Genomic DNA, 21,915 nt, shown 5'->3' with positions numbered 1-21,915 from the left:
TTTCTCATCTGTAAACTGGGAATAAGGGTCGTACACACTTCAGAGAGTTATTCTGAGAATTAAGTGAGTTAATACAGGTAAAACGCTTGGCACAGCACCAGATGCACAGCAAGCATTCAGTAATGTTAGCTATTTTTCTTAATTATTGTGGTTACACTCAACCAATTATCAAGTTTTGCCAATTTTACTTAGTAAACAGTTCTCAAGTTCATCACCTTTTCTTCATAACTTCTTCCCTGGCGTTGAGCTCTGGACCACCTTGTAGACAGAACACCTGCTGCAACTGTCCTAACTTCCCCCAGGCCTGCGCCCCTGCATCCGCCTCCACAGGCCACAAAAGGCCCTCCAGGACCCGGTCACTGCGGACCCTCCCACCCCATCCCACACGCACACCAAAGCGAGAAACTTCCCCACACGCACCACACGGTTGCTCGTCCCATCCCCTCTGTACAAACGCCCCCTTCCCCTCCCCTTAGTCCATTTACTCTGAGAATCCTCCACACAGGCCCTCCCCCACCCTCTTGAGCTGGGCCTTTCTGTGCCCATAATAGTCACCTGTGCACATCCCGCCCCCAGCACTGAATTGAGACACAGATTACAAAATGTGCCTCCTATCCTGAAGCGTGAACCTAGCACAATCCCAAGGCAACTAGTACACTGTAGGTGCTCAATAAAATGCTGACCAGTCAAGTGGACAACCAGGCTATGCAGCATCTTCTCAGCTTCTCACGTGGGGAAAACACACTTGGGCTTCCTGACAGCTTAAGCCTCTTTTTAGCCTGTCACTTAAGGATTAAGTGACAGAGGTTGTCCAGCAAAATGGAAATCCTCGTAAGGTTCTACCTATTTGGAAGAACTACTGTAAGACGTAATGAGAGAAAGTACAGGGTCAGGCCACCTTCAGCTGAAGCCACTGCTACTTTCCACAACTGCCAGTAGTTCATGAGCATTTACAGAGATGGCTGGTAATGTTAGTCTTTCCAGTGGAAATTTTAACTTACCTGAAATCAGAGTTTCTAAGCTCTGAAACTGATCTGTTAAGAATTTTTGAGACAGCCCACAGTGGTAATATACAATCAATTTTTAAAAAAATTTCTCCAGTTCTAATGAGCAGCAGGGGTCAAGATCCACTCCTATGAAATCTAATACTTGTTCCTCTATTTTTCAGGGTTCTTATTGATAAAATGGTGGCAATTATGCTTAGATTTATGGAAACTGAAAATCCTTCTGAAAGTACAATTCATACATAAATGTTAAATGGAATCCTTTCTTCCTATTCTCAATACCTTAGGTCATTATAAAAGTAAGGTTTGACTTATTAAAACCATCTGGTCAATAAGTGTTAATATCAATATTAGAAATGAAATTTAGGGCTTCCCTGGTGGTGCAGTGGTTGAGAATCTGCCTGCCAATGCAGGAGACACGGGTTTCGAGCCCTGGTCTGGGAAGATCCCACATGCCGCGGAGCGACTAGGCCCATGAGCCACAACTGCTGAGCCTGTGCGTCTGGAGCCTATGCTCCGCAACAAGAGAGGCCGCGATAGTGAGAGGCCCGCACACCGCGATGAAGAGTGGCCCCCGCTCGCCGCAACTGGAGAGAGCCCTCGCACAGAGGCGGGGACCCAACACAGCCAAAAATAAATAAATAAAAAATAAAGAATTATTAAAAAAAAAAAAAAAAAAGAAATGAAATTTAAAATCCATTAAAGGACAATTAAAACAAAGAAACAGACTGCCAAAACCATAGTCTTAATTAACCCACAATCAAGTGCATACTACAACAAAGGTGTGAATCTAAAAGATAACTGAGCTGGGACGAAGTGAGAGAGAGTGGCATGGACTTATATACACTACCAAATGTAAAATGGATAGCTGGTGGGAAGCAGCGCATAGCACAGGGAGATCAGCTCGGTGCTTTGTGACCACCTAGAGGGATGGGATAGGGAGGGTGGGAGGGAGACGCAAGAGGGAGGGGATATGGGGATGTATGTGTATGTATAGCTGATTCACTTTGTTATAAAGCAGAAACTAACACACCACTGTAAAGCAATTATACTCCAATAAAGATGCTAAAAATTAAATAAATAAAAGATAACTGAGAAGTAATAATATTTCCAGAAGATTAAGCTGTAGATCCTCTGTGAATAAATCCCTATTTGTGGAGATGGAATGCTTTTCTCTAATCATGAAAATGAAAAGAAAAGGGATCTTAGCAAAGTACTGACCAGGCGTCATTTTTGTGCTTATAGTATAACGAGTCCTGAGGGAGATCTGAAATGACAACAAATATAAAACTCCATGTTAAAGTGACACTGAGTATGACATAAATTTAGTATAAGAATCTTCTTAAAATGAAAAAAAGTTCAAACAATCACATCACATCCTGTAAACAACCATTTTTCTTCTCCGGAAATGCCCCATTACCTGAATCTCTCTTCCTTCTTTTGAGAAACATTCTGTCATTGACAGTGAAGGGGATCGGGTTCTGTTACCCCAAAATATGCCATTGGGCAATAAAAACGATTTTTGAGCTGAAGCATTTGAGTTCCTGAAATCCCTTATCTGCCCAGAAGCAGAGCGCCACCCCCGCTCCCCGCACCCCCAAAGAACTCAACTCTCCTAAATCCCCTCCTGGGGCAACTCTATAACCTCCTCTTCTGGTGCCCCAGCAGACCCCATCACAGACGATCATGTCTCCCATCTGCTCTCTTAAGGCCCATTTATTTTCCAGAAAGTCACCTGCTTTTCCATAAGTGCCCTTTCTCCCCCTTACCACCCTCACCCCTGCCTTGACTAAGTTGGGTGGAGAGACCCCAAGCTAACCCTCCCTTTGAGTGACTGATCACCGGATACCGCGTGAATGCAGAACGCACGTGTTAATGACCTTCCAGTTGCTTTTCTCCCGTTAGTCTGTCCTTTGTCAGTCCAATCTACAGGGCCTGGATGGAGAACCTAGAGGGCAGAAGGAAGAAGAATTTTTTTTCCTCCCCTGCAATACCAGGGTGTCTGATTTGACAGCTATGGCTATCCCCCAGCTCTCAAAGCTATTTTAAAAATCCTGTAAGCAACATAAGCACCTGAAAGAGTCGAAGTTTTAAAACCCTTTGAGACACTGGGTCTAAGTTTCTTTAACTTTTCAAACTAAATATTAAAAAAATAAAAACTATATCAAAGTGCTTACTGTGTTAGGCAAAACTGCTATGAAGAAAAGACTTAATAGTGGCAAAATAGTTACCTCATGTACATGCAGTTAAAGCAAAATCAGTCTCCACACCATGAAGATCCTCACCAAATGTTTTTTATAAATATATTTAGCCTACTTTATGAATGTTATTTCATCTTTTATCATTATTTCCCTATTTATCTTTTATTAAAAGATAAATTTGAAAGAGTAAAACTGTATGGTGGCAAAATGACTGAATTAAATTTTCCTACTTGAAAAACTAACAGATCTACATTTTACAATGGGGGAAGACTGAAAATAATACCTTATCACTATTAACAATGGCTGATTAAATCAAATAAAGGGCAGGTGATACGGTTCTAAATACAGAACTACTGGAAATTAGTAAAACATATAACATAGAATAGAACTGTGATACATATAAAGTCATGTAGGCAAACACTACGCAGTATCTACTCAGTTAGAAAGGAACTAGCTTTAAAAAATCAGAGATGCCATCTGAAAAAAGCACATAAAAGACACAAAACAAAATATACTTATTTAGCATGTTAAAAACAATCACATCAAAAAAAGTATACAGATAAAAAAGTCATAGGTGACATAAGAAAATAGTGTGTGTGCATATATTTTTTGCATATATATATATATTTATATATATAAATCTACAGTATGTACCACTGTTGAGATATATATATATTTTGGAACAGCTCTGATGCTGCTATCATAAACTAAATTGTACAGCTTGGTTTATTACAAGTCACAGAATCATGGTTTAAAATTGGAATTCACATCCCCAGCTACAATTTTATATACATTTATTTCTAAGCTTCTACATGATCTGAACCAGGAGCCTGGTAGATCGGAGTTTCCATGCAGTGTTTGGCTGCTAATACACTGCATTTGTTTTGCCATTTAATAACATCATTACCAAGTTGATTAAAATTATATTAGACTCATTATATACATAAAAAATATTGTCACATTCACTAGCTAAACAAATGTTACTCTCATTTTAAAAGACATACTTCTGTACCTTGAAAGCTTAAAGTCCCAACTTGCAACAAGAAGAACCATCAATGCTAGGTTTTCTATTCCCTATTGTTCAAATAGGATCAAAGTAATGTTGAAAACAAGCTCTCCAGTGAAACCCAAAGGCATACTTTCTTGGAGTGCCCAAAACTTGGTCAGTGTTTTGGTCATTGTAGTGTAACAGAAGATTTTGAAAGACATTGCTGATTTGTTACCATGAACCTGAATTTTTCACTGAAACAAACAACAAAAAAAAAAGATTTTTGAAAGTATGAAAGTCATGCTATTTAAAAAAAAAGGAAAACCACCAAAATCTGAGGTTCCTAGTAATAATTAGGATCATTTTTTACAATTTTACACAGATATAATTTAATGGCCTATGAGCAGCAATATTCACTGACTACATTCTTTAAAGAAGAGGGCCAGGAAAAGATCATGTGAATGCCACCCCGGGGCCCTCTGCGGGGAGACTCCACAGTAATTTAAGGGGCAGAAGTAAGAAGTAACCATATTGTTAATCTTGCTTTCAAATGAGTGTAAAGGAATTTGTTCTGCTGCCCCGTGTGAGTGCTTGATGATCAGTAACTTGCAGCTTCTCCTGCTGGCATCCGCCGGAGGGCTGTGTGCACACTTCCTGGGCATCTGGCAAGGAACACTCTGCCCTGAGCTTTGCGAGGGTCAGACCAGAAAAAAGGGCACAGACGCACGAAAGCTGATCTCTCAGTGAACATGGATACATTGCATGCTGCACCTTCGGTCATAAAATTAAACTGCCCCGATTTTAAGCACCATTAAGTGGTTAGCCTTTCTCTCCAATGTCTTTAATTTTCAGATTGAAAACTGAATGAGCAATTGAATGAGAAAGCTGAGCATTCCGTGAGATGCTGAATTAAGCCAGGGCAAACCCTCAAGTCGGTTTAGGACCTGGGTTAAAAATATAAGGGGTGGGGGGGGGGGGGAAACCTTGACCAAAAGACAAGGTAGGGAAAAGAAGAAGAAGAAATTATTCCATGGATCTAGATGAAAAGTAGTTTTTTTTTTTTTAAACATTTCTTTAGTTCTGTGTTCAAACGTGTATGCGTAGATGCATATAGTATCTATTGAAAGACACGTACACTACACATAGCCTTAAAAATATCTATTCTACAGTTTTTCAGTGCTTTGTATCATTACTCAAAATAGAATGGGCTAACAGAGTACAAATATTCAGATTTTGGAGAAAGATATAAATGAAACCGTGCGTGCATCCCTAAATACTATTGCTATGTTTCCAGGTTAAATTCTTTTTAACAGGTTCAGTGATGATGCAAGTTAAAAGCTCATCTTAAGCAGCATCTAGGTGGGGATGAAATCACTTCCATATACCCTTATTACTGACATACACGAGAATTGTGCGAGTTGTTCACAACTGTATAAAATACTGCTTTGGCAATTATCAACATAGCAATGTAGGTTTCATATGGTTTCTATTCTCTCGTCTGCAGCAAGTACAGATCAATTCTCACAGCAATACTGATTCCTGGATACAGAGTCCATCCCGATTCCTGTAGTGATATACTGGAGGCGAGGGCCCTGAATACTGATACCCAGATGAATTGGCATCTTCCACAGCTGGGGAAGTTCGATACCGCACCGGACTATCTACTGAAACTGCAGGGAGGGTGTGGTCCTGATAGGGGACGTGTTGAAAGGTGGGGTATTTGGGTGAACTGCTTAAGTGGCTACGGTTGGCATCACGAGTCCACGACGGTCCGTGCATCTCCGGTCTCAATGCGTAACCAACTTCCGACCATTTTCCGTTATCTGGCAAACAATCCACTGGAGGAAGGAGGAATTTCCCATTCTTTGGTGACCCTGAATTGCCCGAATATCCCCCAGCACCAATATCAACAGGGAGAACTTCTATTCGACTGGACGGCTGGACCAGAGGAGCTGGGCGGCTGTAAGATTTCTCTGGAGAAACATCAGTCGAAAGAGTAGAACCGTAAGGTCTCCGGGAAGGATACCCTGGCGTCCCGTGGGGAAACGGTGGAGACACAAAGCTGCTGTTAGCAGCAGGGATGAGTTTCGGAGAACTGCCCTGGTAAGTGGGGGGCTCACTGTAAGACGGGGGGTGCGCTGCCCCTCGATCCTCCCCGTCTGACTGGGATGGATGTTTTGCGTAACCCGGAGGCTGTATTTTGAAAGTAAACGCGTTCGGGGCTCCGGAGGGACTGGAGCTGGGCTCAGCGTGCCTCCGTGGGCTGTGAGCGTAGGCCGCGCCCCGGGGGCTCTGGGAGCGCGCCCTCTCCAGCGCCTGCTCCAGGGCCGCGCTGGCGCTGTCCCCGGGTACGTTGTCGTACTGCGAGGCGGTGGAGCCACGCTTCCCTTCGTCCGCATCCAGCACCTTCACCTTCTGCCTGACGCTGGGGGGCCGCGCGTCAGCGGAACCGGGGACGGCGACTCTCAGCGTGGGGTGTGCGGCCCGACTTCGCCCTTCAATGGCATACTTGGCGGTTTTCTCAATAGCTGAGATATCTGACGGCTTATTCCATTTGGGCACAAACTCCTTCTTGACGTGTGAAGTGGCGTTGCTATTCTGGTTAGCGGCGGCGTGGTTATACTGCCTGGAATTGTCCTGTGGACCCGATGGAAGTCTCCTTTGAAAATCCACCTCGTCTTTAAGCTTTTTACTCTCCTCGTCCACTGACTTCCGCCGCAGCTGCCGCGCCCTCTCGGGGGTACCTGTTCTACTTTGACGGGGAGGGGAATGCTCGTGGGCTTTGTAAGGTGACGAGCCGCTCTCTCTCCTGCCTTCCGGATGCGGACTTGACCTGCCCACACTCCTCTGTCCGTTGCTCAGGTGACTGATGCCAGCTGATTGAGATTCAGGGGGAAGTTGTCCCAAAGGTTTCTTTGGAAATTCATCCTCTTTACCTAAAGGGAAAGATCAATTCATAAGTGACATAAGTGCATGAATAAACGGTATCAAATATAAGAACTACATCATGAATAACTGCTTACTTTTCATGTGTGCACTCAAGCACATGCATATACGTACACAGACACACAGAATTTTAGTGGCTTAAGAGAAGCATTTTTTACAGAGATTGATACTAAGGCATACCAAAACTCAAAGTCTTATTACGCAATGTGCAGATGGGAAGATTTTATAACCTTATGAGTAAGGATCATACAATTGTGTAACATGTGATTCTTATATTTTGTTAAGATAGTTACCTGCTTTTTCAAGAATGAGAAGCTGATATTTTCATTTCTATTCCTAAAACAATCCTGCAGGTCAGTAGCTCAGTGTCTCACGGTTACATTCCTTCCACTTAAGCATACCTCAACTATAACGGTTTTGGAATCTCAGTAAAACGGTTCCTATCAACCTCAAGCAGGTCTGCCAAGTTTAAAAGTCAACTGATGACCAACTGTGGTCTCCAAGTTATCCCCAAATAGCTTATTATTATTCTCTCAAGTACCTTCCACCGTATACAAAGAAACAGCACTATTTCCAAATTACTACTCTAAGAGGGTCCTACTTTAAATGCAAAAAAAAGGGAAAAAGAATAAAAAAGAGAAAATCATATTAGATACTTTTGGTTTTACATTTTAAATAACTAAAGTGGGAAAACTAATGAGGAATTAAAGGAACGTGCAATAACTTGGGCATTTTGTAAACAGTTGTTTAAAGTGATCCACCACAATATGGGCTCCACTGAATACCATCCTGAAAAAAACAACAGACTCCGCTTGTAAAAATTCCAAGGCTTAAGACGTATGTTTTTTATGTCTTCTATTACTACAAAACCATATATTCTCACTTAAAAATAAGTCACTGCACTCTTCAAATGCTCCGCCACCCTCCCACCTAACAAATGTTTCCTGAGGAAAGCCATGAGTCCACCAGCTGTGAGCAGGCGGACGCCGCCTCGTTTTTATGTAGCTTACGGTCTAGGTGATGATAATTGTATTATTTACCCACATACCATACCATAATTTTCTTTAAGATGTTAAAATAATTCAATGAGCTTTTCTTTGGGAGGGGAGGGAGCAGAGAATGATGGCAATGCGATATCCTTTAAATAGTTAAGCTACCAGAATCAGAATTATTGAGCTAAAGATACTTCATGCTTTTCTAATTCAGTGGTCTTGGCATAATCAACATGGCTCTTGCATCTTTCTCTAATAAAGACGTTTTATGATATATGGACAGACTATTTTAAGTGATAACCCAAACTTGAAAATGCTTGTCGTTGAGAAAAGTTTTGTTTATGAATGTTGCACGTAAAATAGGCTGGAGCATTCCAGTTCAGCCTGACTAGCCTCATATGAAATATCTGGAATTGAGGTGAGAAAGTTGATTCAAATGCAGCCCTAGTCCAGAATATTCACAAATAGTCATTCAGCCTATCGGGTTAAAAACAAACAATAAAAATAAAATTAAAATCTATCTGGTGTCCCCCGAAAGCTTTTATCAGCTCTACAAGTAGTTATCCATTTAGTCCCAAGTAAACATATGAATTCCTTCTTTCCTGTAGGAAAATAACCCCAACAAACACAAATTATTGGGAAGACATGATAGAAAAACCGAATGCAGGAATTTTCTTTTCGCCTCCACTCTGACAACTCTCTAAGCACACAACACAGTAATCGGACTGGCCGATTTAATGGCTCGTTGATATTCCATCAGAGAATAACATCAGCCTTTTCAGGCTGGTGTGTAGGAAACCTGATGGAAAACATGACCATTAAAAAGAAAAGGAAAACAGTGGCTCCCGGAGAGAGTGGCTGATTCATGCCTGCAAGACGCACGGTTACAGGGACACACAGGCTCAGCTGTAGAGACCCTCACGCTGAGCGCTCCAAGCTGCCCCACTTCCCCGCCACGCGACGGCTCCCGGCAGCCTGCAGAGAGCCGCCAACACTCTACTTCCCATGAAATCATTCTACGTGTTTCTAAAAATTCTCCACAGCGGTATTAAAAAAAACAAAAAAAAAGAACAGATTTCAAGCTGCCCGGCTGCTGCAGGTTGCACGCCTTCTCCCTAGAACACCGTCGATCAGCACAAGTCTCACCTGCTTCTCTCTGCCCAGACCCTGCGTTGGGGTTTCAGTCTTTACCAATTCACAAGTCACGAAAACAGTCGCTTGAAATTAGGTTTTTCGAGGGTTAGCTATCTGCTATGGTTTGAAGGTCTGTGTCCCCCTAAAATCCATGTTGCAACTCCCCAGTGTCACCTCCACGTCACAGTGTTTGGAGACGGGGTTCGGGAGGTAATCAGGTCACAGGGCGCAGCCTCGTGATGGGATTGGTGCTCCCACCCTCTCCACAGTGGAGTGACGGACGGGGCCACCAAGGGAGGTGGGATCTCCTGGGTTTTCCCTCCCCCTGCACTGTGGGGGCTGCAGCCACGGGTCCCTCTGAGTTGTGGTCGACAGTGGGGTGAGGAGTGGCCCTGGCAGAGCAGGAGGAATGCCCAGCTGGAGAGGCCGTGGTCAGACAGGGGGCCCTGGACCCCGCACGGGACAACCCACCTCCTTCTGCTGTCACGCCTGCCCAAACGCACCAGAGGGGGTGACACTGAAGAGGGAAGGACAGGCCGGTACCTGATTAATGTGAGTGACGTGCTGGGTAAGGCCTGGCACGTGTAGCCCTGGGACAGAGCCGCACGCCCTGCGTCCTCTGAGGTGGATGGGGCACCAGAGCAGGGGGCGAGTCACCAGAGAACAGACGTTTCCTTTTTCTCTTCTTCAGCAAGGTCTGTGTCTAAGAAACACCTCCTTGTTATGGGCTGAATTGTGTCCCCTCAGAATTCCTATGTTGAAGCCCTAACCCCCCAAACCTCAGAAGGTGACTGCATTTGGAGATAAGGCCTTTACAGAGGGGACTAAGGTTAAATGAGGTCAGCGGAGTGGGCCTCTCATCCAAGATGACAGGTGACCGTATAAGAAGAGGTGATGTGGACACAGACACACACAGAGGGAGGACCACGTGAAGACACAGTGAGAAGGTAGCACCTAAAGCCAAGCGGAGAAGAAACCAACCCTGCACACACCTTGATCTTGGACTTCCAGCCTCCAGAATCATGAGAAAATCAATTCTGTTGTTTAAGCCACTGTCTGTGGTGCTTTTGTTATAGCAGCGCTCACGGACTAAGACACTACCCTTCGGTCTACATCCTAAACCTCAAAACTGATTTGCTTTACTAAACACAAATTTTATGGATTGCTTTTCCTGTTAGTAAAAAGTCACATATTTCATTATTTATGATCATCTGCTTTTATGGTTCTAGGACATTTTCAATGTCAACAATGTAATGAAACCAACTACAGTAATTAAAATTTATTTTACAAAACCAGGTCAAAAAGACAACTGAACACAATAAATGTGGAGGGTGGACACAGGCAGTAACAGACCCACAGGGGTAACTCGAGGTCCGTTACTTCACAGATTCTTGCGATTTCCTATGGAAACGCAGACATTCAGCTGTAGCTACTTACTGATGCTGATAAAGATGAAAGGGCATCTTCGTAAGTGTGGTACCCAGAATTTAAGCAATATTCTAGGTTTGGACTAACTGAAACGCAGTACAGTGGGGTTTAATAAGGGACTGATGCAATGGAAGAAATTTTTTAAGAACACTTTACAGTGGTGGTGGGAGGGAGAACGTGAGGGGGAAGAGGTACTAGGGGAGAAAACTGAACATCACGTCCTGTTCCTGTATTCTAAAGTCCATAGATTTCCATCCTGAAATCCTTTGGATACATAAAAGGCCCATATCAGTAAAGACTAATAGGACACAGGGTAAAAGGCAGGATTACAAAAATAAGGCATGTTATTTCTCAGGAGAAGGAATCAAAAAGTGAGAAGGAAGCAATGGACTGAGGTGGTAATTTCATGCCTGAAACAAAATGGAAAGGTACGTGTCATCCATACAAGGGAGTTTTAATTTTCCAATATAAAGGGTAAGAAAAGTACTCACCTTACACTTAACACTACTTTATATTCAAGTCAATACACAAATTTCTCTAAGGAAGAGACATTAATGTTCTATGCATCTACACATTATATTAGAATTAAAAGAAAATTTTAGCATGTTCCATTTACTGAATGGTCAAGAGGCCAAAATCCACACCGGGAAAAAAAAAATCTGTGACTGTCCTAAAATATCAAAAAAGTAGCTTCTTAAAGTTCTTTCATGGTAGCCCATAATACATTTCCCTTTCACCTTAGCAGAAGATAACCTACTTAAAGTGCAGTCCTGCTTATTTTGCAGACCTTCCTATAGCATCTAAAATATTAACAGAATTACAAGTAAGGTTTTTACAAAATGTCCACTCATTCATACGTAAGTAATCTGAATTAGAGTAACAACATACCATTCAAACAGTACCAAAACATAACGGTTATAAATACCCAAGATCTATGTAGCTATGAAACTAGATATAGCAGGGTTTGGAGAAAAAAAAAAAAAATCCAATGCAGACAAAAGGACATTGTGTCTAATTAATTCCTGAATGTCAGTCTCTCACTAGGAACTAGGATTCTGTAAGAGGTGCATGGTGAATACCTCGACTGTACAAAGACATTTAGAGGATATGGCCTCTTTGTCCCCATAAAGATTATCAATAAGCATGGAAGAAAAGAAAGTAATTTGAAAAAGGCAGTAGACAAGGATATAAGGAGGAGCCTTCTAAAATGGAAGTGCTTAAGAAACCTAATTCCTCCCAATTTTACGGACAGTAATGCAAGTTAGGCTAGGAGGCCCTGCTTGGTAAGGGTAAGCTTATTCCCCGGTGCCAGGGCCGGGCCGCAGTGCCGGGAACAGTGCTGGGCTACACCTACTGCCCACAGTGACCTGGGACCAGGGAGCAGGCTAGGGCCACCAGCAGTTGCTGACTGATGACACACGGACTCTGCCACGCCCAGTTTATTCCTGTAAGTGACCCAACCCCTCCGAACAGCGCAGCTCCCCAGCGATTCAGGAGCGAGCAAATGGGCACTTGCTGTTGGCGTCTCTAAGGGTCCTCAGGGCCACCGTGACCATGGGAAGGGCTGTCTCTCAAGAGGAGGAGTGAGAAGGGGGTGGGAAGGAGGGACCAGAGGGGAAAAGAGAGGGGGGGGGGGGAGGAGGAGGGGAGGGAGAGGACGGGAGACAGAAGGAAGGAGCGTGGAGGGCAGCAGGGCCGGGGAGGCCCACGGTGGAGCATCGCCCCCCCCCCCCCCGGAGGCCGCTGGGGCCTGCGCGTCTGAGCGGGGACCTGCTCCTGTTTCTCAAAAACTGAGCAAGGCTGAGTCTCGGCAACCGCAGCACCAAAACCCAAGGGCCCTGCGCCTGGGGGAGCTGACCTCTGTGTATAAGTACAAAATCAAGAAGAAAAATCTACCCGACCTCGTTGTAAGGCAATTCTTCTGTGAAGATTAGTTATTCAACTTTCCCTGAGCTGAAGCTATACTAGGCAGACCCTCCAAGAAATACGTATGCCATCGTCATATCTTCATATGCTAATAAATATCCTCTGCCTTTTCCCACAAAAGTAGATCCAAATAAGCATTAAACATTCTTGTACAATCTCTTCATAGATTCACCTTAACCTACTCGAACTACCTGCCCCCCAAAACACACACTGCTATACTTGGTCTTTGTTTGGTTTAAGTATCTCCTTTCACCCCTAAGCAACTGAGTGTAACTAAAAGATTCAAGCATAACTGATGTCAAAACAGATGGCTATAAACAGGCAATAAGTACTAATATTTATTATCCACACTTTCATTCTGGACTTCTTTTCGGTAGACATAACATTATCTTTGCTCACCCCACTCTAGCTCCCTGCCTAAAACTGTGTTCTTCCCTTCTTCCCCTGAAAACCAGGAGTTTAAATGATATTTTTCACTAGCGTTCCATTATGTGAATGGTGAGTATTTTTATGCCAGTGCCAACAATTAGACTACTCTGCTCAAAAAAAAAAAAGGAACTATAGCTTGATATATTTCAGAATAAACGCAAAGATGCTTATTATTTTTTCTTAAATAACTTTTTTCCTTGAAAAACAAAAAGAAAAGCCACCAAAAAGAATACTCCTAAGCATCCCTAAAGAAATACGGAAAGAGTCTCAAGTCCCCTCGGGCTGGTCCATCTCTGATCTTACTCAGGTCTCTGTCACCACCCAGTGGACACTGCACGCAACTACAAGTCTCACAGACTGCCTCTGAAGACATGAGCAGCTTCCTGCGCCCAAGAAGAGGCACGTAATTACAGGAAAGTGCTCTCAATGCTCTTCCCTGTGAGCAACTTTCTACTTTTAAATTTCAACAACAGAATATATGTACTCTGACTGTTCTAACAGTTTTCAGTGAGAAATGGTGGGGGCCACTGTCAGGAAAATTCTTCTAGGACAGAATCATCTTATTCCTTTTACCAGATTAAATATTAAGTCCATTTGAGGTTTCAAATATTGTCACAAAATTACTTTCAAATTTATATCTGAAAAATCGAGCAGTTTCATTTCTGTTTAATGTACTATCAGCCAGAAGAATATACAATTCAAACACTATTACAGCTTTCAACAACGTGATCAAAAGAAATACAGTATGCTTTCAAAATTATAGCTAGGATAGTTTTAAAAAATCCAAAAAAATTATTGTAGTTAGGCTCATAGGCTGGACTTTCTAGCAGATTAAACCTGAAAGATAAGGGAAGCTGAAAGGACACAATTATTTAAACACATTTATTTTTATAAACCTATTTTAATGCCACATAAATTCAATAGATCTTTGTGAAATAACTTAATTTTTAAAACCTGTACTGTGTGTTTCCTAGGGTTTCAAGTCACAAACACAGTACAAACTGCTGTGCATATGTAACATCAGTTTCCACTATACAAACAAATAGAAGTGAAAACGCACTCAAACCCTCAAAAAGTGAGACAGAACACATAACTAAACTGACTTCTCTGTGTGTGCAATCAAGATACAGAAAGGTTCCATCACCTCCAAAAACTGCCTCCCGCTAACCTTCTGTAGACGATGGGTTTTTATATCCTAAAAAATACACTATAGCTTCATTTGTTCATTAAAAAGTATCGATTGAATGCCTACTCTATGCCAGGCACTGCCCTAGGCGCTGGCGACACGAAGACACGGTCACGGCCCTCCAGGAGCTTACTGTCTAGTGCAGACATCAAACTAACTGACACGGGGGTGACGCCCAGCGAGTGTGGGGACAGATGCACACACGGGGCACGCACGGTTCCAGCACAAAATACCGGTGACCAAACTCTGCGGCTTTGGGGAGGCAGGGGACTGGCCGAGTCTTCAGGAAGGAGACAAGGCTTAAGCCAAGCCGTGTGCACTCAGCAGGGTGGACCGGGTCAGAGGCCCCGGGGGTGCGGAGCCCCCTCACCACGTTCCCCCTTAACCGCCAGCATGAGCAGAGCAACATCAACCAGTGTTCCCGCTGTTATTTATCCACCCCTCTCCTCTTATCCCCACCCTACTCTCCGTCCCCTTTCTACCGTTTCCTAGCAAAAGATCTTACAAACGACTGCTACCAGGTTTCCTCATGTGTAAAATGAGGACGAGTACTTTTTCTTAGTTATTTTAAGGATTAAATGAGACAGTGCGTGTGGTATGTGGCAGAGAGCAAGCATTCAATACATACTAGCTGCTAGTTACATGCTCAATCATCCCATTCCATTACACAAGTTTTGACATTTTATTCTCAGGTTTAAATAGTTCTATTATATACATATATTTTTTTCTTTATGTGTCTTTTACTAAAACTTGTCTTAAACTCTTTTTAAAAGTAGGCAAGACCTTTAAAAATAAATGTGGAAATAGCAAGAACATAGTTAGTAACTGCTCTTCCAAATGCATTCCCTGCTACAGGAAAGAATTAGTAGAAAAGGGACATCATTACACTGCACGAGAGAGGGGTGACCTTCTGGAGCAGAGGTGATGGTCTCACAGGGCCCAGGCCCCCACTCCATTATTGCTGTGACGGCTTGTTTTCTAGTGAATCCTGAAGACCCAGAACAAACCTCGGAGAACATGGATTAGACCCCTTGCAATTAAATAACTAAAAGCAGAGCATCTTGGTTTTTAGCAAAGGTGTGTTCTTAAAACTTCTTTCTACTGTGCTCTATCCACATTTTCTTTTTTTCTCTTCCACTCACCCGGTACCACCCTCCATCCATCTTCCCCCATTTATCCTGTTTCTAGCTCTATTATGACCCTATTCACACTCTATTATTGTGTAAATTCTGTCTCTCCTCTGTGCACCCTGAGAGCAAGAAGCACGTCTTTCTTTTCAGTTAAATCCCCAACAGAGCACCTAGCAGAAAACCTAACAGGTGGTACTGGAAGATGTTTTGAAATAAGTGAATAAAATATATTATTTATACTGCAACATACTGCCAAGAGCCCTGCATCAGCAGTCAGGAAACTCGGACTCCAGTGGCAGCAGTAATGCTGTGTCTGCAGGTTCTGCAGCTTCGGAGTTAGCATTTTAGTATCAGTTTCCTCTTCTAGAAAATGGGACTTTTACTTGCTCTGTTACTGCGTATGGTTCCACAAAATGAGATGATGAAAGTAAAAAGCGTTTATTGTTATGGTAGCTTAAAGCACCACGGTCACTTCTGTTGAAATAACATTATTTGTATATCAAACTTCCTAAATTTAAGTAGGGACTCTATTAGGAGAGGCAGATTTAATTAATATGTTTATTTGATTTTTCTTAAAATCGAAGATTTTAAGAAATCTGGTTTACATGATGTCATCACAAGTATGCTGATGTTTTCAAACAGAAATGGCCCATGTTAATTAACTGCACCGTGTCTTCCAATCTTAATTGTAAGTTACACATAAAGAGTCTAGCTATTTCCTTACCAGGTTCTGGAAGGTCTAACTTTGCCCGCTTTAGTTCCACCATAGAAATCTGGAGCTGCTCTATTACAAAGTCGTCTTCAAAGAAAAAATCCTTTGCCAAGGTCTCCTGAAGAAATTCCACAAGTTCTTCCATAGACAATTTCATAAGATGTTCTGAGAAAGGATGAAAAAGGTAAACAACAGCTACTTTAGGTTGAGAATATAATGTATTCTATTCTGATGTATGTTTTTAAAAGGGCACAGCGCACAATTTGTACATGGCCTTGTGAATCTCACCGAAACTGAGTAAGACGAACATCTTTTCTGATATTAAAGCAGTCACAGAGAAAAGCAGGTACCCCTGGGGGCTTGGGGAGAGGCGAATGCTGCTAAATACCTTCTCATTGGTGTAAGAATAACCGGACCTGGGTATTAATATTCCCCCAGAGCCACCCAGGATGACATGTGCGTTTTCTGTTTCACTGACACGGAGCTCCAACTGCTATAGGCACATCCACTTCTAGGTCTGTAGTTTAACTGTCTCAGAATTTCTCAAAAATCTGGATTATTAATTTTATTTGTATTTCTACTTATGAAAAAATTCAAATTACAGATACAAAGCAGAAAGTAAAAATCAGCTAAGATCCACTAGCCAATGACCTACAAGCAGATATGTGTACATGTGTATCAATTTACAAAAATAAATGATACTCTCCATGTTATTCACCTCCTTGTTTTTCCCCCACTCGATGGCGTACATCACTGATACCTCTCACTTCAACAAACATGATTTTATACCACCATCATTAACTATATAAGCGTCCATTGTATTGTACGCTCTATACTTAATTGGTCTTCTAATATTGGGCATTTAGGTTGCTTCTAATTTTTTTTTACTGTTTAAAATCACTGTGTGATTTTTTTTTTTTTTTTAGTAACAATGTCTCTAAATATTGGTAAGGCCATCAGGGAAAAAAACAAGAAAAAAATCTTACAAGCTTCAGCTAACTATTGGTCCAGACAGTTTTTGAAGGTTTATATGGTGAAGGAACTTCATGTTAAGTCCTTGAGCTGTGTCTTCCTAACGAGAAAAAATACACAGCAGCAGACAACGGTTTTCCACAGCTTATTTAATCTAATGACATGGTAGGATATAAACTAACTGTTATGCTTAAAGTTTATTTACAAAAGGTAGAGAAACTTTTTACTTGTCAAAATTAAGCAAGAGTCTGAAGTAAAACATAATTTAAGAGGAGGAAGAGAGCTACAGGGAAATATAACATCATGTTTTTACGTTCTCACTGCTTAGGGAACATTAAACTAATAATGTTTAAACTAACTAATGTAAACTAAACTAATGATGTTTAGTATACTAAGAGTATACTTTTGCTCTACATTTCTGTCAGTTCATAATCCAGAAAGAGAGAAAAGAAGTAAAGGGGGTGAGAGGAGAGACTGATTGATTGATTTCCTGTGGTTATAATGATAGACCCTGAGTCTTGGGAGATAATTCATTGCCAAATTGTTTCATCTGGGTGCTGTGGTTTGCGTGTTGGGGAGGGAGGGAAATGGACCACTTCTGAATCCTCTTCTTTCAGTGTAAACTATACAGTCGTGATTTTAAAGTTTCATTCCAACCTAGAATTTGGATAATCTGGTGCTCCTGAAGGCCACGCTTTTCAAGTAAGCAATCAAGCAATCTCATATCAAAGTACCTAACACATTCTTAGAACAAAGCCAAGCACAGCAGGGAGAAAAACTATAAAACATGACCCCAAGCACTCAATTAGCTTATAAGTTATGGGGGCAACTAAAGAGATGATCATTCAAGAACAAGATGCAGAGTATACAACGTACGTGAACCTAGGCTGTGCCCTAGGCTGGAAGTGTTGCGTGAGGTTCCAAACATTCCAGTGACTCTCTTCTCTGCATTGTTACAAGAAGAGTCACCAAAGTTTTAAGGTTGGGTTGAGACTTTAAGACGAATAAGGTTCTTCATGTTCATAAAGAGAAACTCTCATTCCTTGACTTAAGGAATTCCTTGACTTAAGGCACAGCATATCAAATTTACAGAGTCCTTGAAATACTGCAACTGAAGGCTTTTAAAAGCCTTGTGTTACATTTGGGCAACTGTGGACATGGACTGTACTTGCTTCAGAGGCCGCAAAGCAGCCAAACAGGGAGATGAGCTGGAGGTTCCCCATCTCTGGTCTACGGCGTGGGGCTGGATGCTTTTCTCCTGGGTGAAGGACACAGTAAAGGAAAATGTCCTCACTAGCCCTTTTAACTAAGGGGCCTGGCTTCTTTGGTCTCTCCCTTTTCCTACTACAAACCTGAGATTCAGACCAATGAAAAGAAATAAGGGATCCCCCGTGGAAACAAATAAGTAACAGGAATATTATTATTAGTGAAACATATACACTGCATTCTACTGAAGTGTGAAGATGAAAATGACATAGAGAAAAGAATCAAAGACTTTTTCCAATGTAGTAAGCTTCTGGTCACGAGGAAGAACCAATGAAAGTAAAGTGCCAACTGAAGATAATTTCACTGATTTCCAAGAATTTTTAAAACTCATTACTAAAAGAAAATGAATTTGAATTTGGGTGGGTAATGAGAAATCAAAGTTAAAACAAGGCTAGATTTTTGTGAAATCTTTATAATTAAACGTTTTCTTACTTCTGTGTAATTTTAAGATTGTGTAAGACATAGCAGTAAGAATTCGTTCTCCTTCAAAGATATAGATGTCCCATATTCTGAGGTTTAGTGTAAAGGGAGTCTACAATTAAAACAAAACAGAAATAAGATTAACAGTTTGCCCTTGGCTGGTATTTGTAATTTTATGATTGGGCTTTGTAAATAAATACTCACCCGATCAAGGAAACATTGAAAAAACCATTTCATTGTGTAAAAACTTGTGTAGATTTCTTGAGAATCCTGGAAAAAACAAAGACTTCACAACTTCTGGATTGCAGCACACAAAATATGACAATATAATACTAAAAGTTAGGCAGGTTTTTGGAGGTAGCTGTCACAGCTAAACAAAACCATTCATTACAAATCTCTTTCGTGCTGGAGTAGTTCCACTTCTTCTCTTCTGACTCCCTCTTCTCCCTCAATTTTACTTTTGAAAATCACCCTGAGAATAAACCCTTTATAAGATAGGATTGTAATACAACACTTTGCTTCTCTTCAATATATTCTAACGGGACGTATCCTTGCTTTACTAAGTTACTATGTTTTACAGGACAGCATGTATATGGTTCACTGAGGATGAGTTTGTATGACTCTTAAAATATTTTAGTGCGATTAAAAAACCTCCCAAATCACTGAGAAATCACACATCCTTAAAAACTATATTGTTTGTATATATCAGCTTCAAAGTTTGATTCTATGAGTTAGGGCTGTGATAGTTCATCCGTACTAAATTTCACAAATCTAACGTCCTTTGAACAACTGGGAATTACAACTGCTCAGTAAATGACATGGACAAGACTATAAATCAATAGGGTAATTGGGACCAACGGCTGCACTCAAGTCTTCTAGCTTTATTCTTGGTGTAGGTGGGTGTAAGTCAATGTCACATCTACCTACCAAGTGCTGCTTAAGCTTGGACAAAAATTTATTCAGTATTTTTTCATGATGTTCTTGAAACCTCAAGAGTTTGGGAAAACCATGGACAAAAAATCCTAGAATATAAACATAAAAACAATACTTCATAAACAATACCAACAGAAATCTCTATTTTAAAGTGCAACATATTTCTTTCATCTTTTAACTGTCAACAACAACAAGAACAACGAATCCAGTAGTCACCCAAATATTTTTCCTCCCCTCCAAGGAAACAATTGTGAATAAGCTTTGGTTAATGAAACTAACAGTCTAGTATGTGTTTGCTAAGGATATTCTATATCCTTGTAAAAGTATAAAAGAGGACAGAATATTTCTGAATTAAAAGGGAAACTAAGAAAAAATGGAAACTGAAGCCATTTATCAAGATTATCTGTTCTCTTGAAGTACTGAGTCATGTCTTATACGTACACATTTTTATAAGTTATTCTAATCTTGATTACTTATTTTGTTTTACCATTAATACATTACATAACAAACATTTTATTACCCTTTTCAGGCTTACTCCAGTACCATGCCAAGGTTATTATCACTTTTTAATCCTTTCTATAAGTGATCCTTAACATCAGCTAAAACATACGGGCACTATATGATCGACGTTAATATATTCTATCCCAACTGATTATACAATATAATCTATAAGATTTCTAAGAAGTAACTGTAAATGGGAAGTTAGTATTAATTTTGTGTATTTAAGTCATGGAACTTTACATCTATTTTCATTCAAAAATTTCCTTTCAGATATTCTATATAATCTGTTAAAAAGGACGCATACACAATGAATTTATGATTTATCCACATTAGCGTTTTCCAACCTGGGTTCTATTTAACTTCGAAAGACGTTAATAAATGTTCTATGTTTTTAAAAGAATCCAGGAGAAATACTGTGTGTTATATATACCCTTCTTGCCTATGTTCACGAGGCATATGAACTTCTGAATGTTTCTAAGTTGCTTTATAGACTACAGAAACCTGGTTTTCTTCGTTTAGCTCATCTCCCAGCCTTATTGGCTCTTGGAGTCCATTTTTCCGCACAGCACGCCTGTTTCCAAAAAGTGAAACTACATCCCTCCAAGAACCCAAGGAACACACTGCTGGGAAACACAGCTTTATAATCTTCAGGGAAGGGCTACTTCTTAGCTAATTCTCCGCTTTCTAAGGCACTGTAGAACTTCCCAGACAGCAACTTCCTCCCTTAGTAACACTGTCCAGTGAAGTGAGTCCATAAAAAATCCATGTCTCTCTTTCTGTGCCAATTTCATGGTCAATTTGATAGGAACGGGAGTTGGAAGAATTTCAAGAAAAAGTCTGATTTTGAAAAAGGCAATCCCTTCAGTAATACACACGTGCTCAAGGGTGCTAAGATACCCAACTCTGCTTCACTTTTCAGTGGTGTCCCAGACTTGATATTTTAAATCTCATTTTCTTCACCCCTCACTTTATTCTACACATCTGTAAGTGATACCACTTTCATATAGGAAATGCAAAGAACTGAGGTAACCTTCAGTTATATAATTTCACAGGCAGACCTTGAAACAAATACCTCTAAGTACAAACCTACCCAAAATAATGACCTAAACTGCTTTGGTAATGTAAATGTTAGGATAGTAAAATTAATACTGCTTTATAGATTAGACTGGTGACAATAATTACTGAAAGCAAGCTATCAGGTTTGTTTAAAAGAATGAATTTTCTAAAATTGGGTGGTATTCCACATAATTACATACTACTTAAACCGTAACATTCCATTGTACTTCAAGATATATCACCAACACCATCTCAGGGTAAAGCAAAATGAAGACTGATAAGGAAGAGTTATTCTTCTTCAAGATGCCTTTTGAAATGATACTGTCTATTGGATGGCAGCTCAATATAATGTGTCTTACTACTGGAGTCTCTTTGTGGGACGCAAAGTGACCAGAAACAGTTATCATGCAGATAGTATTTATTTTTTAAAAGATTCACAGGGAACACTGAGGGAGAAACAGACAGACAGACAGACAGACACACACACACACACAATGCCCCCACAATAACCACATGGTAAGAATGTGAGATTTAATAAACTATGGACTATAGAAGGTCATACTTTTGAAAATTTAAAATATTACTTTAATATGTGGCAGGTTCCCTACCAAATAAAGCTTTAACATTCACAAACAGAACTAAGATGGTCCATTCTCAGAGTGATTAGTGTTAAAATTGTTTTTAATTTGGT

The 21,915-nt window shown here is 40.9% G+C and overlaps 1 protein-coding gene across 3 annotated transcripts in view; it reads right to left on the bottom strand.

Annotated features, from left to right (window-relative positions):
- Positions 1 to 558: 558 nt before the first annotated feature.
- The window catches only part of USP6NL (USP6 N-terminal like), a 156,931-nt gene continuing 135,574 nt past the window's right edge, over positions 559 to 21,915 (bottom strand). For 2 of the 3 annotated variants that reach the window (XM_057543833.1, XM_007167419.2), the window contains 5 exons: positions 19,662 to 19,756; positions 18,939 to 19,004; positions 18,747 to 18,846; positions 16,089 to 16,241; positions 559 to 7,129 (listed from right to left, as the gene is read on the bottom strand). In XM_057543833.1, the coding sequence (XP_057399816.1) occupies positions 5,715 to 7,129; positions 16,089 to 16,241; positions 18,747 to 18,846; positions 18,939 to 19,004; positions 19,662 to 19,756 (1,829 nt within the window). In that variant the 3' untranslated portion in view covers positions 559 to 5,714. The remainder of the gene's footprint in view (positions 7,130 to 16,088; positions 16,242 to 18,746; positions 18,847 to 18,938; positions 19,005 to 19,661; positions 19,757 to 21,915) is intronic. The other variant, XR_009007662.1, reaches the window with a different exon arrangement.

Source organism: Balaenoptera acutorostrata, chromosome 3 (assembly GCF_949987535.1).
Source record: "Balaenoptera acutorostrata chromosome 3, mBalAcu1.1, whole genome shotgun sequence".
In the NCBI taxonomy this organism is placed as follows: Eukaryota; Metazoa; Chordata; class Mammalia; order Artiodactyla; family Balaenopteridae; genus Balaenoptera; species Balaenoptera acutorostrata.
Note: the sequence above shows the minus strand (reverse complement) of the source record. Positions and strands in the feature narration are given on the sequence as shown.